We start from the raw sequence: 17,842 nt of genomic DNA, 5'->3' as shown, positions 1-17,842 counted from the left end.
GGCTCAAATTCAAATCATCAACTTTGTTTTGGCTGCTGGTGATTTTTCTAACATTGTACTTTTGAAGTGAATCATTAAGACGTGTATAGTGTTTTCTTAACTTGATCTTTCTGCTTCATGTAAGAAAAGCAAAAATAAATCAGATTCGCAAAGAATTGGTGCGTAGCATGATTTGTGTAAAAAGTTGATTTCAAGAAAAAAATTGAATAACAGAGAGATTTGTCTTTTTTCATTGAAATAATCATTTTAGGGGATATATTTAACTTTATTTTTTTATTTTACACCTCAACATCAACTAATGTGAAAGCTTCCATTTGATTGGTCCCCTACATTGGAATTGTTCTTAAATTCATTCTAATGGTGAGAGCTAATGATCTAATGGTGAGAGGGCGACAAAGGCCAGTGTCTCCCTGAGCCGGTCCCAAGCCCAGATAAATATAGAAGGTTGCGTCAGGAAGGGCATCCGGCATAAAATTTTTACCAAAACCAAATAGTACACAAGTTATACTACCATCGTACTGACAGGAAGATAAATGGAGTAACAGTTATCTTGAAGGAGGACTGCAACCTCAGTTTTCCAGAGAAATGGTCTGCGAGACTCAGAGTCAAAAATAACAGGTTGTTTACTAAATGCAACATTATCATTATCCCCAAACTGTCAATCATTAAAGAACCTAGACAAAAAAAAATAAATGTAGCTGTTTGTAAACCCAAACAGTGTGAAGAGTTGTCCAGTTTCCTGCTGCCACCACTTGATCTCTCTATAAACATGTATTACATGGGATACAATGGGGATTATATGTTGCATTCCTGTGTTCTTGCATTTTTTTCCACGTGAACTTTCTCGTAAGGTCACCTGGACCTGACGGCTTAACGGCCTGTCTGCTTTACGACCCCCGTGTCGGGGGATCAGAGGAGCGCCATGTTTGCAGGAAGGAGGGGGGGAAGTTTAGGAAAAGTTTCATTGGCTCTCTCTTGCTTGTACTCCCTCTGTTGCTCTCTCTCCCTCTCAAACACACACACACACACACACACATCTGGAGATCGAAGAGACCTTTTTCAGCATCTGGACCTCCCTCCTCGCCGTCTCCTCGTTGAGTGTTTAAAATGCGAGTAGTTTTTCTCCCGGTAAGTTTAACTGATTTTGTTCCTCTTTCCCTCCCACATCTAGCGTGTAGAATCAATATTGATGAATGAAAGTAAAATAAAACCTAAGAAAAAAAAAACAAGTCAGGTAATTTCTTTGTTTTATAGATGGTTCCTGTTGTGTCCTCCCTCTAACTTTTTCCCAACTATCAACGCATTTTCATGGTTTTCTTTCATGGAATAATTTCAATTTGACATCCGTCACATTTCATCCACCTCTTTAGAATTCCCAAGAGTGTGTGTCGCTGCGGCTGCAAGGATTTTCTTTTGTCCCGAGAAGCCGGGGGGGTGGGGGAGCACTGATGTAAACTTAATAGTAGGGTGAATTTACCTTTTGTGTTGTGCCTGCCTGGACTTGTGCAGCTGCTGCTGCACAGACAGCAGACCAGGCATTACGGGATGCTGATATTGTTGCAATAAGAGTCTTTGGTGGTGATAGATAAAGGCCAGCATTCTGGCCTCTATAGATGCTTTCATGGGAAAACTTGTCATTGGATTTACACCAGAAATATTCTGAGAAGATGTTAAAAAAATCTCATTTAAAAACAATGAGAAAATTCACTATATCCCAGTGAAGTGGCAACTCAGCAGCATCGGTGGTGCATAATTTCAGAAACTTTCATTCTTCAGCTGGAGTTTTGAGATGTCTTAATTCTTAAAAATTGTGTGCCATGTATCTGCTTACAGTTTTATCGCACAAGAAACACACATGTACTTTGCTGTAGCTTCTAAAGGAGGGCAAAGTGCAGTGATTAGCATTTCTGCCTTACAGCAATAGGGTTGCTGGTTGCTGGAGTCTCCATGTTCTCCCCATGTCTGCATGGGTTTTCACTGGTTTACTGCCACAGTCCAAAACAAGCAGTAGGTTCAATGGAGATGCTAAATTGCACAGATGTGTGAATAAGAGGGTGAACTGTTGTTTTTCTCTACATGTGGCTCTGTGATTGCTCAGTGGAGGTCCAGGATGAACCCTGCCTCTCAATAAATGAGACCCTTACTGCAGGATAAGCATTATATAAAATGAATAATGAACAAAACGCTAAAACAACTCAATGTCATCTGAGATCACGTCTTTAAACCAAAGGATTTAGGAGATTACGTGTGCTGACACAAGTCACAACCACCAATTTATGAATCCTAAGTATCTCAAGTAAGTTATTTCCTCTTTTAGTTGGGAGCCTTTTGACTAAACAAATGATCCCAGATTTTTTATGTTTAAATCTAAATTTTGTTTGGATATATTTTATTGTTTATCAATGCACATTGTGAAAGGTCTCCCTAGAATAAACTTATCTTCATGCTTTGTATTATCTCATTATTTACATTATATGATCTCAATGCTGAAGAGAAAAACACTCTTTCCTTACTGGCACAGGTGATGGCTCGCCTCCCTACTGTCCTACTTGCTTTGCTGTTGCCCATGTTAGTGGCTGAACATGTGAGCAGCCACGAGGGAAATGAAAATGAAGTCCTGAAAAACAAACAGCTGGAGCTCACCAAAAGCCAGGCAAGTGTCAGAGGAAGCTCTCAATTTATAATATCCTGCTTAAAAAAATCCATTTCCCATAGTTTACAACCTCCTTTTCATTGTCACGATGCAGATTGAAGCTTTTTCTTTTTTTATCACATCCTTTTCAGAAGCATGTGACAGAAAGTACAATTGGAAATGTCAGTGAACATCTGCCAAGCCAAACACCGACTACCTGTCAGTTTTTCTTTTCTTGCTCTCACCATGATCTTTTTTAGACGTGCCCCCTTCTTTTTTTTTTGAATGCCGCCTTGTTTCCTCTTGTAATTTCAGCTTCCTTGACCACTACAACCTCACAAAGTCCGGCTCCTGAGTGTCCCAATAAGGTCAGGGTGGATGGAGGCGCAGGTTGCAGCTGCCCACCTAGCATGGTGAAGGCTGGGGACAACTGCACCTGTGCTGCTGGCTTTACTCCGGATGGTGTAGCAGGATGTGAAGGTGTGATCTGATATATATCAAATACAAGACATGGTTCAATTCCAACAAGTTGGCATGTTCTTCTCATGTCAGTATGGGTTTCATCTCAGTTCTCCGGTTTCTTCTGAAAGTCCAAAAACATAGAGTAGGTCAATTGGAGACCTTAAATTCCCAGACTTGTGAATTGCTGTATGTGGCTATATGTGGCCCTGTGATCAACTGGCGACCGATCCAGGGGGAACCCTGCCTCTCACCCAAAAAAAAGCTCCAGCACCTTCTCCGACCCTGAGGGCAGGATTGACAGCACAGATAATGAATCAATGAATGTTTATATCTACATACTCTATACAATGACTGACAGCTGGCCAATGAATGGTAATACATCACACAGATATTCCCCTCAAGGGTCTAATAATAGAGACCCAAGATGTCAAAGTTGTCCTGGAAAATTAGCAGATCCAGACCCAGAATGACATTCAAAGAGTGCTGCCTTCCATGTACTGCCAAGGGGTGTCTGTGGTAATTTTCTGTGAAAACAATTTGTTTTTATTACCAGGAGACCTGAGTAGAGATCAAACCACGTCACCTGTCACCCAAAAGCAGAAATGATCCCTGATATGTTTATCCTTAGAGAGTTATTGATCTGTCAGGGCACATTTGGAAGACAGGGAGAACACATCTTGAAATCGGAAGTGCAGTCACAGAGCACAGACCTTAGTCAAATTGCAGAGCTTCTTTTGAATTCAATTTGTACGTGAAAATTTTACAGATGATATAGTCATATCTTGAAACTGTTCTTGTGATGGATTACTTGACACATTTGTGAAAAATGCTTAATTGCTCAATGTTGTTCCTAAATGAAATCTAAGATCCTTGTCTTGTGTTGAAAATAATCTTGGTAGTTTTTCATAATGCTTTTGACAGATGGAAAAATACAACCAAGTGCACATCCTATTGGTGGACATACGAAATTTCATTCAGACTGTATTTTGGATCCCAAAAGTGTATTTTGCTGAAAAATATTTCTGAGGCAAAGTTTGAAGTTTATTTGCATTGATAAATACTGTAAGATAGCATTTGTTTTATTCTCTTTCCTGAACCAATGTTCAGGAAATGATCCATGTGGTCTTCATGCCTGCTGCATGAATAACCCTGGCTCTTACTCATGTCACTGTCTCCCTGGTTACCTGATGGGCGTCACAGGGTGCCAGGATTTCTCAACATCTGTGTGTGTGTGTGTGTGTGTGTGTGTGTGTGTGTGTGTGTGTGTGTGTGTGTGTGTGTGTGTGTGTGTGTGTGTATGTATGTCTATCAGTGATAGAGGATACTATATTTGACTGCATGTTGAAAAGTCAGCGTCAGAAGTTATTATCTGTGCCATTTATCCCACACAGCTTGGTTACAGTGCATGTGTGTAATATGGGTTTTCCAGATATAGATGAGTGTTCTCTGGCTGCAGTAACAGGCCTGCAGGCCTGCAAGGGCAATACTGAATGTGAAAACACCCCAGGCTCCTTCATCTGCTCTTGCGCTCTGGGATATGTAATGGCTCTAGACAGAGAGAGCTGCATAGGTGAGGCCATCCATTTTAAATGTCCATACTGTTTTATTTTTTTTTAAATCAGTACAGCGAATGTCACAAAGCATTTTAGAACTTAATTTACTTCCAGAATACTTTCACTGATGTAGCAGGAAAAGGGGAAAATGTCCCTCAACATTTAGTAGTTGATGATACCGCTGTGTACTTTTCTCCTTCAGCCTTGCAGTGCATTGAGCTTTGAGTTAACACAGAAAGCGTTAGTTTTCATTTTAAGGGAAAATTGAAAATGTTTTGTTCACTGAATACATTTACATAGCACAAGCTCAAAATAGCCATCAAATTCAATTCAACTTGGTTATTTAGAAGACATTTTCAATGTCAATTGGTGTCCCTGTCATCTGAGTCAACTTCATCTGTCCATCCATACATGCCCACATTCATACAAACATCTATAACATGTATAATGTTGAAAGTGTGAGGTTGTATTTTTCAGTGTTTCTTTTACTCTTTGCTAGATGTGGATGAGTGTAGCTTTGAGGAGCAGTGTCACCGTGAGCTGGGAAATGTGTGCGTGAACACTCCTGGAAGTTTTTTCTGTCAGTGTCAGTCAGGCTTCAGAGCAGAGACCCCTTCATGTGTTGGTAAGTCAGTCGCAAAACCTCAGCACTGCTGTATAAGTTTGGTGTCCATGTGTAATTTGCTGTGGTAAGTTTCTATTTTTTCACAAGAGCAGCTAACTACAAGACACTTTGTAGTTTTCTTTTTTTTTTGTTGAGGAAGTTCAAGCTCTAATATGCTGCTTTGCTCCTGATAAAATGTTATATGCTCACTAGTTTTCACTTTTCTTCAAGCTGTTCTATCATGCTCTCATTACTTGATCAGTCTTCTATGATTTACTTTCTGTCTTCTTCATTTTTCTGTGACTGTGGTCTGCCATAGGTCCCATGTGTTCAAACTTCACCGTGTGTCAAGGTATGATATGATGAGTGTGCTTTAAATTGTCAGATCAATTCAAGCCAAATCAAATATTACATTTTACAGGGTATTTTGTGTGTAATTGCTTGGGGCTTTTGGTGGAAAAATTTAAAACCACCCATCTCCATAAACTTTACATTAGGAATTGGTTGTATTGAGTAAAACTGCTTTCTTTTGGTGTATATCTGTCCCAGATGTGGATGAGTGTACAGAGAGTCCTGCAGTGTGTGATGGTCAGGGTGTGTGTGAGAACACACTTGGGAGCTACAAGTGTGTTTGTCAACCAGGTTACCGGGGAAACGGCACACACTGTGAAGGTAAGCAATTATTGCTGACGTATATCCATGGGGAAGGGGCTGCTTTCTTGTATAAATGTGATTTGAGAATTGATTTTAAATCCTCTGTGAAATTAACCAGTGGTCACCCATAATATTTGTTGAATAGAATTAAAGTTGGTTTGTGTTTGTCAGTGCACATGCAACTGTCTTTTTTCCAGATGAGAATGAATGTGTGTCAGACCATCATGGTTGTGACACCAATGCTCGGTGTGGCAACATCATTGGTTCGTACTTCTGCCAGTGCTACCAGGGTTTCAATGGAGATGGACACTCTTGTTTTGGTGGGTTTGGTGTATGTTTGTGTGTGTGTGTGTGTGTGTGTGTGTGTGTGTGTGTGTGTGTGTGTGTGTGTGTGTGTGTGTTTCATTTGAATTCATTAAGTCCAAAGTGTCTGTAAGTGATTCTTGTGTCAATGTTTCAGTACCTGCATGTGCCAACAGCACTTGGACAAGCTGCTGTCACCAGATATTTGACTTTAAGTATTTTGTTTTTTCACAGACATTGACGAGTGTGCAGTGAACAATGGACAATGTGAGCATTATTGTTCCAATGAAGCTGGACATTACAGCTGCCAGTGTTACTCTGGATATCGGCTGAATCAAGATGGACACAACTGCTCAGGTGAAACAAAGATGAGGCACTGAATGACCAACTCATTCTGGCCAGATACACGAGTTTTTACTGAATTGCAGCATTTTATTTAAAGGGTCACTTAAATCATTGAAGGTGATATTTCAAAATTAAGTTGGATTAATTAACAATTGATTATTATCTTAACACAAGCCCTGGTCATGATGTTGAGGTTTAAGGGTAGCCTGGCAATGCTTATCTGGCCTCCTTAGGACTGCTTCTGATTTTAATGGAAATTAACAACAGCTGCAGAGTGAACACTCACCTGAATGCAAGTACCGAGGCAAACAGTATCACAGTAAATCAGAGTAACAGCAGGTGTAACATTAAGGACTACATGCTGCTTGCCAAATCCTTCTTCATTAGCCATCTTTCTTCTGTCTAGCAGCTTTAAGTGCTTGCTGGAAGATTGCAGAGTGATAGAGTGAATAGTCGCGGAAATGACGAGTGATCATACCAGCAAGACAGTGTTGTCAATTCACCTCTGTGTCACCTGGCCAGTTATGTGCACAAGTCTTTCTTATCTGAAGGGAGATGATAGAGAAATACTACAGAGCTGGAAATATTGATGGTATTTTTAGTAGTTCTCAGTGGATCTTTTGGCATTCAGTAGTGTGTAAATAGAAAAGATCCAATTATATGACATCCATGAGTATATGCTTTAATCTTCAACAGAAGTAAACAGGGCATTAGGGGTAATACATTGCATTTAAATGCTCAAAGAAACTGATAACACACAGCTCAGACTAAATGCTATCCAGAATATATGCTGAGTCAAATGTGATCTCTTTTAGTAAATATATTCAAAGTGCAGTCTGACTTCTGGCTAGATATCAGGCCTTTTAAAATGTTTACCCAAATAGAATTAACAGCAAACTCCCATCTCATTTCAGCTTTAATACATTTAAAGTCAAAGCTAATTTAATGTTCTTTTTTCTGGGTGCAGTGTACTGAGACAAAACTCTCCTGGGTTTCCAAAACTCGCACGTGGTGTTGCAGATCAAATTGGTGCAAATTATTATGGCTGCTCAAACATCTAGAGAAATTGATTATTTTTCAACAGAACTTTTAACATATTGTAGTTTGGTTTAACATAATGTTTTTGACATACAATATTAGAAATGATACTTATTGATTTTGTAAACCAATTCCATTGTATCTTAGACCTGTTGCTTATTCCTTATTATTATGCAAATGAAAGAAATGCTTTGTTGCTTGTACTGCCCAAGGACACATACTGAAGGATATATAGTATTTAACAATATATATTATTTAACACTTACATGACCTCTGTTATGGTCTTAAAATTAGCATATTCTTTAGCCAACACTGTTGCAAAAGGGAAACTTAGATATACCCCCTGTAAGGGGTGACAACCAACCTGAAATTACCAGGATCAATGTCCATTGAGACATCCACAAACATACATCAGCTGACAACCCTCCCTCATAGAAAGTCCACAATTGTCAGTGTCGTTGAAAACACCACTCAATTACTTAATGCAAAAAACAGGGCTGTTTCAAATCACATATGACCTTGCCATATTTGAAAGCCGAAATTGCCATTCTGGCCGCCTTCCCCTTTAACAGCAACATAGTTTTCATATACAAAAAACACAAGAGAGATTTATAATTAATGCTTCAGGGCCAATAAACATTATCATACGATATCATACTTAGTTTTCTAAAAAAAGATAACATCAATTAAAGAAAGGAAAACCAGGAACCATATCATATGGCTATTTATGTTAGTGCATGTTTCTGCAGGGCAGGCAATCAGTGCACTGACAGGCACTGCTGGAACCCCTCAGTGATATGAACCATACATTCACCTCTTGATTGCTTGACACTGAAAAAAATGTGAGTCAGTGTCAAGTAAATTGGTTGTCATGTGCCGCTGAATAGGAGGCCACAGGGCACAGGGACACTAAAAAAAAGAGGACTTTTCTGAGATTCATAGAGTATGACTGTGTACTGGAGATGTTATAAATTGAATCCCGCTCAACACTTGTCGTGCATCTCTCAAAAAGATAAGCGGTTATACTCAACAATAAGCAGCATTGTGTCCCAAATTGATTCACAGGTATTCATCACTGAACAACAGGATTATCATCTATCCCTGAGCTTGAGCATCATTGTCTTCGGCCAGTGCTGGTCGAGTCTCTTTTCATTTTATCTTCTGGTTGAGGTTCCCCTAAAGATCCCCTCCATGTTTTCAAGTGTTCAATTGTGGATTGATGTCATATTATGAAAGAGTGAATGAGATGTTTCTGGTCCCACAGATGTGAATGAGTGTTCGTCATTAAATGGAACCTGCGATCAAATTTGTATCAACACTCAGGGGTCTTTCCAGTGCTCCTGTCAGTCCGGCTACCAGCTTCACATTGATGGCCACACCTGTGTGGGTATGTTTGACACCTGAGACTCTTCGTCACATCACCACCGTTTACCCTGTCATTTTCTGTCATTAAAAACTGACTGAGCATCTCTACTTTACTAGTGTGCAGGGGATGCAAAAAGCACTATGAATATGTTGATTTTCCTCATTTTTGTGTGTGTATGGTTATTTGCATCTGCTTACACATAAGTAGGTGTCAGAAAAGTACATTTTATGGATCACATGATGATTTGGGAAAGTAGGAAATATGTGGCACAGTGATAAGTTTGTTGATCCGCAGCTCTATATCTCTTCCCATGTGCACACTTAGATATTGATGAATGCAAAATCCATAATGGCGGCTGCTCACACACCTGCACCAATTCTCCAGGAGGACACAACTGCCACTGTCCGCCTCCTCTGCTGCTGGATGTAGACGATCTCACCTGCAAAAGTATTTTCTGCATCTACATATTTGCTTTTATATCTTTATGGCACAGTGCTTAGGGTTTCTCCCTCACCGCAATTAGTTTTTTCATTTTATTCTGACAGCAGCACCTTTCTGTGTGGAGTTTGACTAGTTTCTCCATGTCTGCGTGGGTTTCTCCCACTGGCCAAAAACATGCCATAGGTTCATTGGAGAGCTTAGATTAGAGAGTGAATGGTTGAATGTCTCTATTTGTGGCATTCTGATTGACTGGTGACTGGTTCAGGGTGAACACCACCTCTCATCCCCTGCGACCGAAAAGATGGATGGATGGATGGATGGATGGATGGATGGACGGATGGACGGATGGATAGAAGTCTAACAACTAAAAGAGTTTATATCTTTGCTTATTGACACAACTATAGCTTTTATAACCTCTTAGGTACTTTTTGCATTTCAGGTGCATTTGCCAACAAAATTCAAATATATAATAATTTCCTAAAAATGTCCACCAACATACTAATTTCATAAAAATTAGGATATGAAGGTAGTTGGTGTGAGAGAGGAGGATACGGAGAATAGGGTTAGATGGAGAAAGTTGACTCGCTGTGGCGACCCCTGACGGGAAAAGCCGAAAGAAGAAGAAGAATCTTGAGTACTTTACAACATTTTCATCATCATCATCATGTTCATGTTTGCCTGACATTGATTTTAAGTAATTAAAATCAATTCCCAATTGTCTAGAACCGAACAGAACCCCTTGAGTTCTTAATCTATAATTTCTCTCTTTTTTCAAACAGATGTTACATCTTGCAAACTTAGAAATGGTGGCTGCGACCACACATGCACGCTGCGGGCTGAGGGACAAGTTCAGTGTAGCTGTCGAGCAGGCTGGAAGCTGAGTGACAACCTGAGGAGCTGTGTCGGTAACGTTCAGATTTCAGACATGCCTTATTTAGTCCTGACTTACTCAATTTCCAGTGGTTTTCTATGGAGCATATTGGTGCGTGTGAATTGATCAATCCCGCTTGGATATGAACCATATGAACCGCATTGGAACCTTGAATGTTGTGGTCTTTGCAAATTTCTTGTAAAGGTCATAGATAAGTGTACCATTTTAGATGCAAAGAAGCTATCATTGCTTATGTAGTACCAAAAAGTACATGATATAAAATTCAAACTACAATCTATATAAGGACATGGTAGCAGAGATTCCCCCATTGCAACTTTTTGGATATTTTGGGATTTTTTTTTTTAAATCAAACCAGCTGATTCAGAACTTTGCCCCTTCCAAGAGAAATAACCTTATTTGCAGCAAAAGCAGGTATTTCTTTTTTTTTTTTTTTAATTTGGGCTTCTCTAGCTTTGATGCTGAAAAAAAAAATTGGGTCCTTCTTCAGTTCTGAAGTCCATCATTTGTAGGGTATTTTTACAAAGGCAAGTAACAGCTCTACGAAGTCCACTAGTTTAAGGAAGCTTTTCATAGTTATAGTTCCCGGCCATTATATTGCACCTAGCTATTTCCGAACTTGACCCCTTCAATCACACTTTAAATTTGAACAGAAAGTGAAAAGAATATACTCATATCCTTTGTTGTTGGATTGATCTCGATATTATTACTTCCTACAGGACATGCTCCAGAATAACAAACTGACCAGGTGGCAAGGAGAGGAGAATATGAACATTAAATTTTAAAATGCCATATTTTTTGCTGCTGCTGATGTTAGCAGCAAAAAAAATGGCATTCTATGTCTGTGAAACAAAGGCTTGAGGGGGTTTTCCTTACAGTGTTTAAAGTAAGATAAGAACACACATGCCTCCCTGGTCACCATTTGTTTCATATATTTCACGAATGTGCTGGGAAGACTAAATGGCGGGATTTATTTTCCATACTCCATGCACATCGGGTTTAAAAAGATATCCCATCAGTATGGATTCTTGTTTAGCTTTTGATAGAATGGTAAACTAATTTTACAGCCACATTATTTACTTTATTACCAATTGATCAGTCACACTTGAATAAAAAGAATGCATTAGAATGCCCTGATAATAGTTCTAAAATAAATCAATAGGGAAATAGTAATCTTTGTTGAGCGTTTCAATGGTCATATCAGAGAGTCTGTAGTGCTGTTGAACTGCACTTTCTGATCTAACTGGAAATGACTACCTTGTTGATTGCTTTGTAGAGTGCTGTCTAACTACCTCTCGCTTTTGTTATAAGATGTTAATGAGTGCGGGGACTTCACAAACGGAGGCTGCGAGCAGCTGTGTGTGAATCATCCTGGTGGGTTCAACTGTACCTGCAGGGAGGGGTACGATGTCCGGACAGATGATGCCACAAAGTGCCAGCGTGAGTCACATGTCACCCCATTCAAAAAAGATAAACTTCTAAAAAACCCAAACTTATACCGAATCTCCCAGACAGCAATATCAGTGACAGTGAATGTTTTATAGCACTGCGTTTTATTCAACAATGTCCATAAATCTCGGTTTGTTTGCAGCTCTGTGTGACCCTCCTTGCCAGAACTATGGGGTGTGTGTGGCCCCAAACAGCTGTGACTGTCCTCCAGGATACCCTGGTCTTGGCTGCTCAGGTGCTAACTTTTACTACTGAGTGTATCTTCTTTTTCTCGTCTCGCCTTTTCCCTTCAGGGGTTGCTGCAGCAAATCGACCTCCTACATCGAGCCCTATTCTCTGCATCATCTTCTCTCGCATCAGCTATTTTAATTTTCTCTTTCACAACATCCATAAACTTCTCTTTGGTCTTCCTCTATGCCTCCGCCCTGCGAGTTCCAACCCCAACATCCTTCTACAAATATAGTCACTATCCCTGTATATGTATTTGACAAGGACATAATCTGAACTCTTAAAAAGATGATACATTTTGAATGACCGTTTACAGACACAAAACACCCCATATTCTAGGTTACCATATTGCCTGTTAGCCATAATCTTCTGAATTTTAATTTTCATGGCATACAGATGCACTGCAGCACATTGTTTTAAGCCCAAACATTTGTGTAAATATGACCTGTCCACTAATATTGAAACAGGATGAGGACCAAAACACAGGAATAATATGCAGATGGGCACATGAGCTCGGTGGAGTTTACTGGAATACAAAACTATCAAACTCAGGATGCAAAAATTTCAACTGAATTACTCAAATAAATCAAATAATTATCAAATGAGAAAAAAAACATGGGGAATCAATGTATGATGTGACATGCACAGGAGCCTATAGAATGACCTAAAATATAGGCTTAGCTAATTAGAGTATGGCAGACAAGAATTCTTCAGCACAGACTGGGAACTGATTGGAGAAGAGATGAAAACCCCTTCAGATGTAACAAGTCTGATTTATATAACAAAGTTGATGAGGCCAAGACACCACAGCAAATGACAGCAAAGTAGAAGTACTTATAGTAAAATAGGGTTTTTACCATCCGAGATGGAAAAATTTACAACAACGGACGAAACCATGGAGAGTTCAGAACTTAAACAAGAGTTCTAAACAACTAAACTTTGTGAAATGGGACTGACACTCAAATAGACTCACAACTCGGGTATCAATCTTTAATGAGATGAGACTGACTATACTATTCAAGGGTTAGATGGAGAAGGTTGATTCGCTGTGACGACCCCTGAAGGGAAAAGCTGAAAGAAGAAGATACTGACAAAAGTCCTGCTCTTTACAGTGCTGGTATTTTCCATCATTGGAAGTGCTGCTGCATCTCCCGCTAATACATTGAAGTAATCATTTCCCACATTTAAACACATTCTGCAGGTTTCAAATTGTTATACATGCATCCATACAGTACATACACACATGCTTCTGTGTGTGCTGGGTTGCGTAACTGTGCATTAATTACATAAATTATACGATCCTAAAAATAAAAAACATTTAGAACAGGATTAATCACAGGTCGTCTTTTTTGTGATTTTTCACATTTTTTTTTTCATGTTTGCACTGTGTTGAGCTGATGAAACATTTACCAGAAGGTATCTGAGAAATAGAAATGCTGCTCTATTTCAGGCGACTGCGCTTTTGCTGTAAATGCTCGGACTCTATTTAATTTCCAGCATAAGGTTGCATTGCATGCAGTTCTGACACCACAGTGCATGTGTTCTCTCTGTGTGCTGTCCCTAATTATAAAAGAACAGATATGGCTTGTTTTTCCAGGACACTGCATCATACAATATCCCTGAGCTCAATATGGGACCACTGCCAAATACCTGCTTCCATTTTGGTTAGGAGGACCCTGTTGAGAATAGCCAATGGATTTCTATTTGAGTTTTCTAAAATGGCAGGCTTGGTTGAGAGTGAAGAGTTCACGAGCCTGTTTTCCAAGTCCTGATATAATTTTACTCATACTTACAGGTTGAAAAATATCTGATATTGAAAGGCTGATAATGCATCGATGCATCACTGAAATTGCTGGTTGTGAATAATGGACATTTAAAATGAGTGGTTCTGTGTTTCAGCTATGTGTTCCCCTCCCTGTGCTCACGGAGGTACCTGTATGCGCTGGAACAAGTGTTCGTGTCCTCCAGGCTGGACTGGAGATGGCTGCCACACAGGTACTCCTCTCACATGAACTTTAATGAATCTCTGGGCCACTTAAGTACTGCGGACTAATTGGTTGACCTCGCCTGCAGACACTGTCATAAACATGAGGGAATAGATGTTTTAAAAACCAAGGCAGACGGCCTGAATTAGTCTAACTATTCTTCTTTTCAGCGGTGTGTGAGTTGCCCTGTGCTAATGGGGGTCGCTGTGTTGGTCCTGATACGTGCCAGTGTCCCTCTGATTACAGTGGCCCCCAATGTCTCTTGCGTGAGTATATAATAACCACATCTGGCGTCAGCCCGACCAGGCATGTTTCTTGTACTGTGGTAGAGGGAGACTTGCATTCATGCTGTTGGCTGCAGCCACCTAGGATATGTGATGAACGTTTTATTTTGTAGCCCTCTGCACACCTGCCTGTCAACACGGGGGTAGATGTGTGGATGTCAATAAGTGTACATGTACTGGTGGATGGCAAGGAGCCCGTTGTCAGATAGGTGAGAAAATATCTATCTATCTATCTATCTATCTATCTATCTATCTATCTATCTATCTATCTATCTATCTATCTATCTATCTATCTATCTATCTATCTATCTATCTATCTATCTATCTATCTATCTATCTATCTATCTATCTATCTATCTATCTATCTATCTATCTATCTATCTATCTATCTATTTGGATGGTTATCATTCCAGTGTTGCTATAGGAGTACATAAGTATGAACTGTGTTTGGAAAAAAAATGAAAAGACTTAATACCATCGTCATGAAATCCAATCCATTTGTTATTTTCTGATATAATGGAAATACGGCAGTGTTCCATGGGATTTATTCAAGTTGAAGGTGAATACTGTAAAGATAAGCTTCAACAATCTAACTTGTTTGGTTTTCAACTGTCTCCTTTCCTCAGAACCTGTTCAGTGTCACAAGCCATGCAAAAACGGTGGAGTATGTGAGGGTTTGAATAGGTGCCGGTGTGCCAAAGGATTCACTGGAAGTCTATGTGAAACTGGTTAGTGTGTGATAGTGGAGGCAGGGATGTTTGGTGAAGACCACTGCACTAACTCTGTATCACCACTCCTGTGGTGTGCCGTGTCAGCAGCAGTCATCACCCCTTGTGTGCCCCCTTGCCAGCATGGAGCCACCTGTAGTCCTCATAACACATGTGCCTGTCCAGAGGGCACTGCAGGCCTGCGCTGTGAGAGATTGTAAGAATCACTTGTTTTCACTAAAAACTTAAATCCCACTTTCAATATTGTAAGAGTTGTCATGGGTCATGGTTCAAAATTACAGAGTATGACATGCAGGACTCCTGCATGTCATACTGTACACAAAAGTAGTCTTGGGCGGCAGTCTATGTATGGCCCCATTTCAGCTTTTCCACTACTGATTAACAGTGTTATTGCTGCAGGATATGATTTAAACTCAACATTAATGACTTACTACAGAACATATGGTGTGCAATCTAAGGCTGTGTTTGCACTGCTGGTCTTATAATCCACTTGCAGTTTGTTTCCTATATCACATGTTTTTTTGGCTTACCTACTGTTTTCAATCACAGTCTGTGAAAATTCCTGTTACTCTTATGCCTTTCACAGCTACAGCAGAAATTTTGTAAAGGTTAAGTTGTTGTTCATAAAACATCACTGACCTTTTGAAGCATTATCAGTTTTTGCATTGAGTTGAGAGACAGAAGATTACTGAACCCGTTTTTAATACAGAACAAACAAATTCTCAGTACAATTGATGCATGTGCAAGATTGTCTTAAAATAGAAGCTTTGTTAAAGCTTTGATAAATAAAACAGATAAAGACAAATATAAAAATAAATGATTCAAAGGGTCTGCCAATTCATTTGTGATTTGGTTAAATACTCTGTTGTTATTCCTATATTTTTTGTTTCCTAGGACATGCCCTGTGGTCACCACTGTGGTCAGTATGGCTCGAGCAGTGAGAAAGGCCTTTAGGGAGAGTTATGTTGATCGCTGTGGACCCCTGGGAATTCAGCTTTGCACAAAATACAGGTTTTTGGATTTCCTGTCTGGCCTTCCATTACCAAAAATAAATAAATAAAAGGTTACGTGCTTGCAGCAGAGTTATGTGCTTGAAGCTCTTTGGTGTTTTTCATGTATTTTAGTTTGTTTTAGTAAAAGTGACAAATATCACAGAGTGTTCTTTGGTATTGAATTGAATGCAATGAAAGCATTAGAGGCAAAATGTTTCATGTCTGCCTGAATATATATATCAAAATTGATAGAAGCTCTAACACATTATACTGTTTGCTTTTCCTTTCTCTCAAGATTTCTTGTAACAGTTATAATGACTGCTATTTGGTGATTGTGATACAATTGAAGAGTGAACACCGTGACAGAATAGTATAATAACCACTCCAAAAGCTCAATTCCTTTCTTCTATATAGACTCACTCTAATGATTAAACTGTATCAAAAAAAACAGAATTTTGAGCATTATTTTGATGTTTTACTAGAAATATCACACCATACTTATTTTACATTAAATAGTAAAATATCCAAATCATTCAGTTTGGCAATTTAATCTCCTTTATTTTTGTAATTTCAGGATGAACCAGGCACGTATTTACCTACAGGCCTACAGAGTGGGCTACAAGATCCAGTGTCCAGCCAGGGAAAGCAGATGAGCCAAGCTCCAGAAATGGTCCTTCTTAAGTATAACATCATTTTAACAAACCTGGGATAATACATACAACTGAGAAAAGCGTTCAACTAAATTAAGGGTATGATCAACCCTTTGTCAATACCCAAAAAAGCTAAATTGAGTCTACTCAACTCAGCTTTATTTGCATTCACATATCGTACCTTTTTCATGGATATTGTACCCACATCCTGTAACACACTGAAAGTCAAACACAGGCAGTTGATTTTTGAATATTATTTTTGAATATGGCAGCTGAAGGTTATCGGATGGAACGTTTTAATGTTGTCATTAACTTGATTTTTTTTAAGTAAACACATACTTCGGAAAACATTTTCAGTACTTAAGAAATATTAATCAGAGCATTGAAAACTGCACCCAGATTTTTTCCGATACCATTACTATAACAACTTAAAACCGAACTCTAGCAAAACAAATATCTAAATTTCATATATGTTACAAAATGTCATTTTAATTTTAATTTCACCAAAAATCATGTTGTCAACAAAAATAAAACTAATTTTCTTCCTAAACTGGTTGCTTGTGGATTTTGCAAGATTTTGATTTCATAGCAAAAATATTTGTAAAATTTGTTTGATGGGACTAACACTTGGCTACAACCCTATGCAAATGTTTTGAATAGGTAAAAACCTACTGTGCCATCTGCTTGAATTGGTATCAGGTTGTTAAGCCTTTGTTTATAATTCATTATCTTTTAGTCAGAATAAATGACAGATCAATATAAATGTTATTTCTTTTCCCCCCTGGGTGGTAATTTGTACACAACTGTAAAAGTAGCAACTGGAAAATCTATAAGAATATGTGTGCCAATGGCATCAGCTTGATATGGTTATTTGCTGCCCCCAATTGACAACAAATATGTTCAACATTAAAATTGTGTCACATATTACAACTATATGGTCACCGATTTAGCCATGTTCATTCTACTCTGTAAAAATATCAAAGATATCAAATAGAAAATGATGAAATATTTGGAGAAAGTATGCTTCCCTGGGATGGAGTGAAATGTTTTTGTGGATGGATTAAAGAGTGACTTCGGAACAGCATTTCATAACAGACTGAGCTACATTCATGAAGAAAGTAAATTGCTGTGAGAAAGAGGAGGAAGAAAAGCTACACCCAATCCCTCTAGACCTGTCTTATTTGCAGCAAAATGAGAAATCACTGAGCTGAGGCACAGTTCATCAAGCAACTCATCGTT

At 39.0% G+C, this 17,842-nt stretch overlaps 1 protein-coding gene across 1 annotated transcript; it reads left to right on the top strand.

The window, feature by feature from the left end:
* The first annotated feature begins 1,043 nt into the window (after nucleotides 1–1,043).
* LOC147225838 (uncharacterized) lies at nucleotides 1,044–17,677 on the top strand. The gene is made up of 24 exons (XM_086162227.1): nucleotides 1,044–1,128; nucleotides 2,522–2,653; nucleotides 2,785–2,851; nucleotides 2,948–3,112; nucleotides 3,648–3,672; nucleotides 4,128–4,295; nucleotides 4,486–4,664; nucleotides 5,147–5,272; nucleotides 5,571–5,603; nucleotides 5,801–5,923; nucleotides 6,103–6,225; nucleotides 6,443–6,565; nucleotides 8,856–8,978; nucleotides 9,282–9,404; nucleotides 10,178–10,303; nucleotides 11,599–11,727; nucleotides 11,879–11,971; nucleotides 13,864–13,959; nucleotides 14,120–14,215; nucleotides 14,347–14,442; nucleotides 14,860–14,961; nucleotides 15,052–15,157; nucleotides 15,856–15,972; nucleotides 16,528–17,677. The coding sequence occupies exons 1-24, from the start codon at nucleotides 1,108–1,110 to the stop codon at nucleotides 16,604–16,606; spliced, it is 2,571 nt and encodes an 856-aa protein (XP_086018353.1). The 5' UTR covers nucleotides 1,044–1,107; the 3' UTR covers nucleotides 16,607–17,677.
* Nucleotides 17,678–17,842: the final 165 nt, after the last annotated feature.

This window comes from Fistularia commersonii, chromosome 16, assembly GCF_037954325.1.
Source record: "Fistularia commersonii isolate RoL2024-O1a breed Wild chromosome 16, RoL_Fcom_v1.0, whole genome shotgun sequence".
Classification (NCBI taxonomy): Eukaryota; Metazoa; Chordata; class Actinopteri; order Syngnathiformes; family Fistulariidae; genus Fistularia; species Fistularia commersonii.
Note: the sequence above shows the minus strand (reverse complement) of the source record. Positions and strands in the feature narration are given on the sequence as shown.

Coding starts and splice junctions, on each gene's coding strand:
- LOC147225838 (XM_086162227.1), top strand. CDS start 1,108: ATGCGAGTAGTTTTTCTCCCG. Junction 4,665..5,146: donor AGACAGAGAGAGCTGCATAG/GTGAGGCCATCC, acceptor ACTCTTTGCTAG/ATGTGGATGAGTGTAGCTTT. Junction 6,226..6,442: donor AGATGGACACTCTTGTTTTG/GTGGGTTTGGTG, acceptor GTTTTTTCACAG/ACATTGACGAGTGTGCAGTG.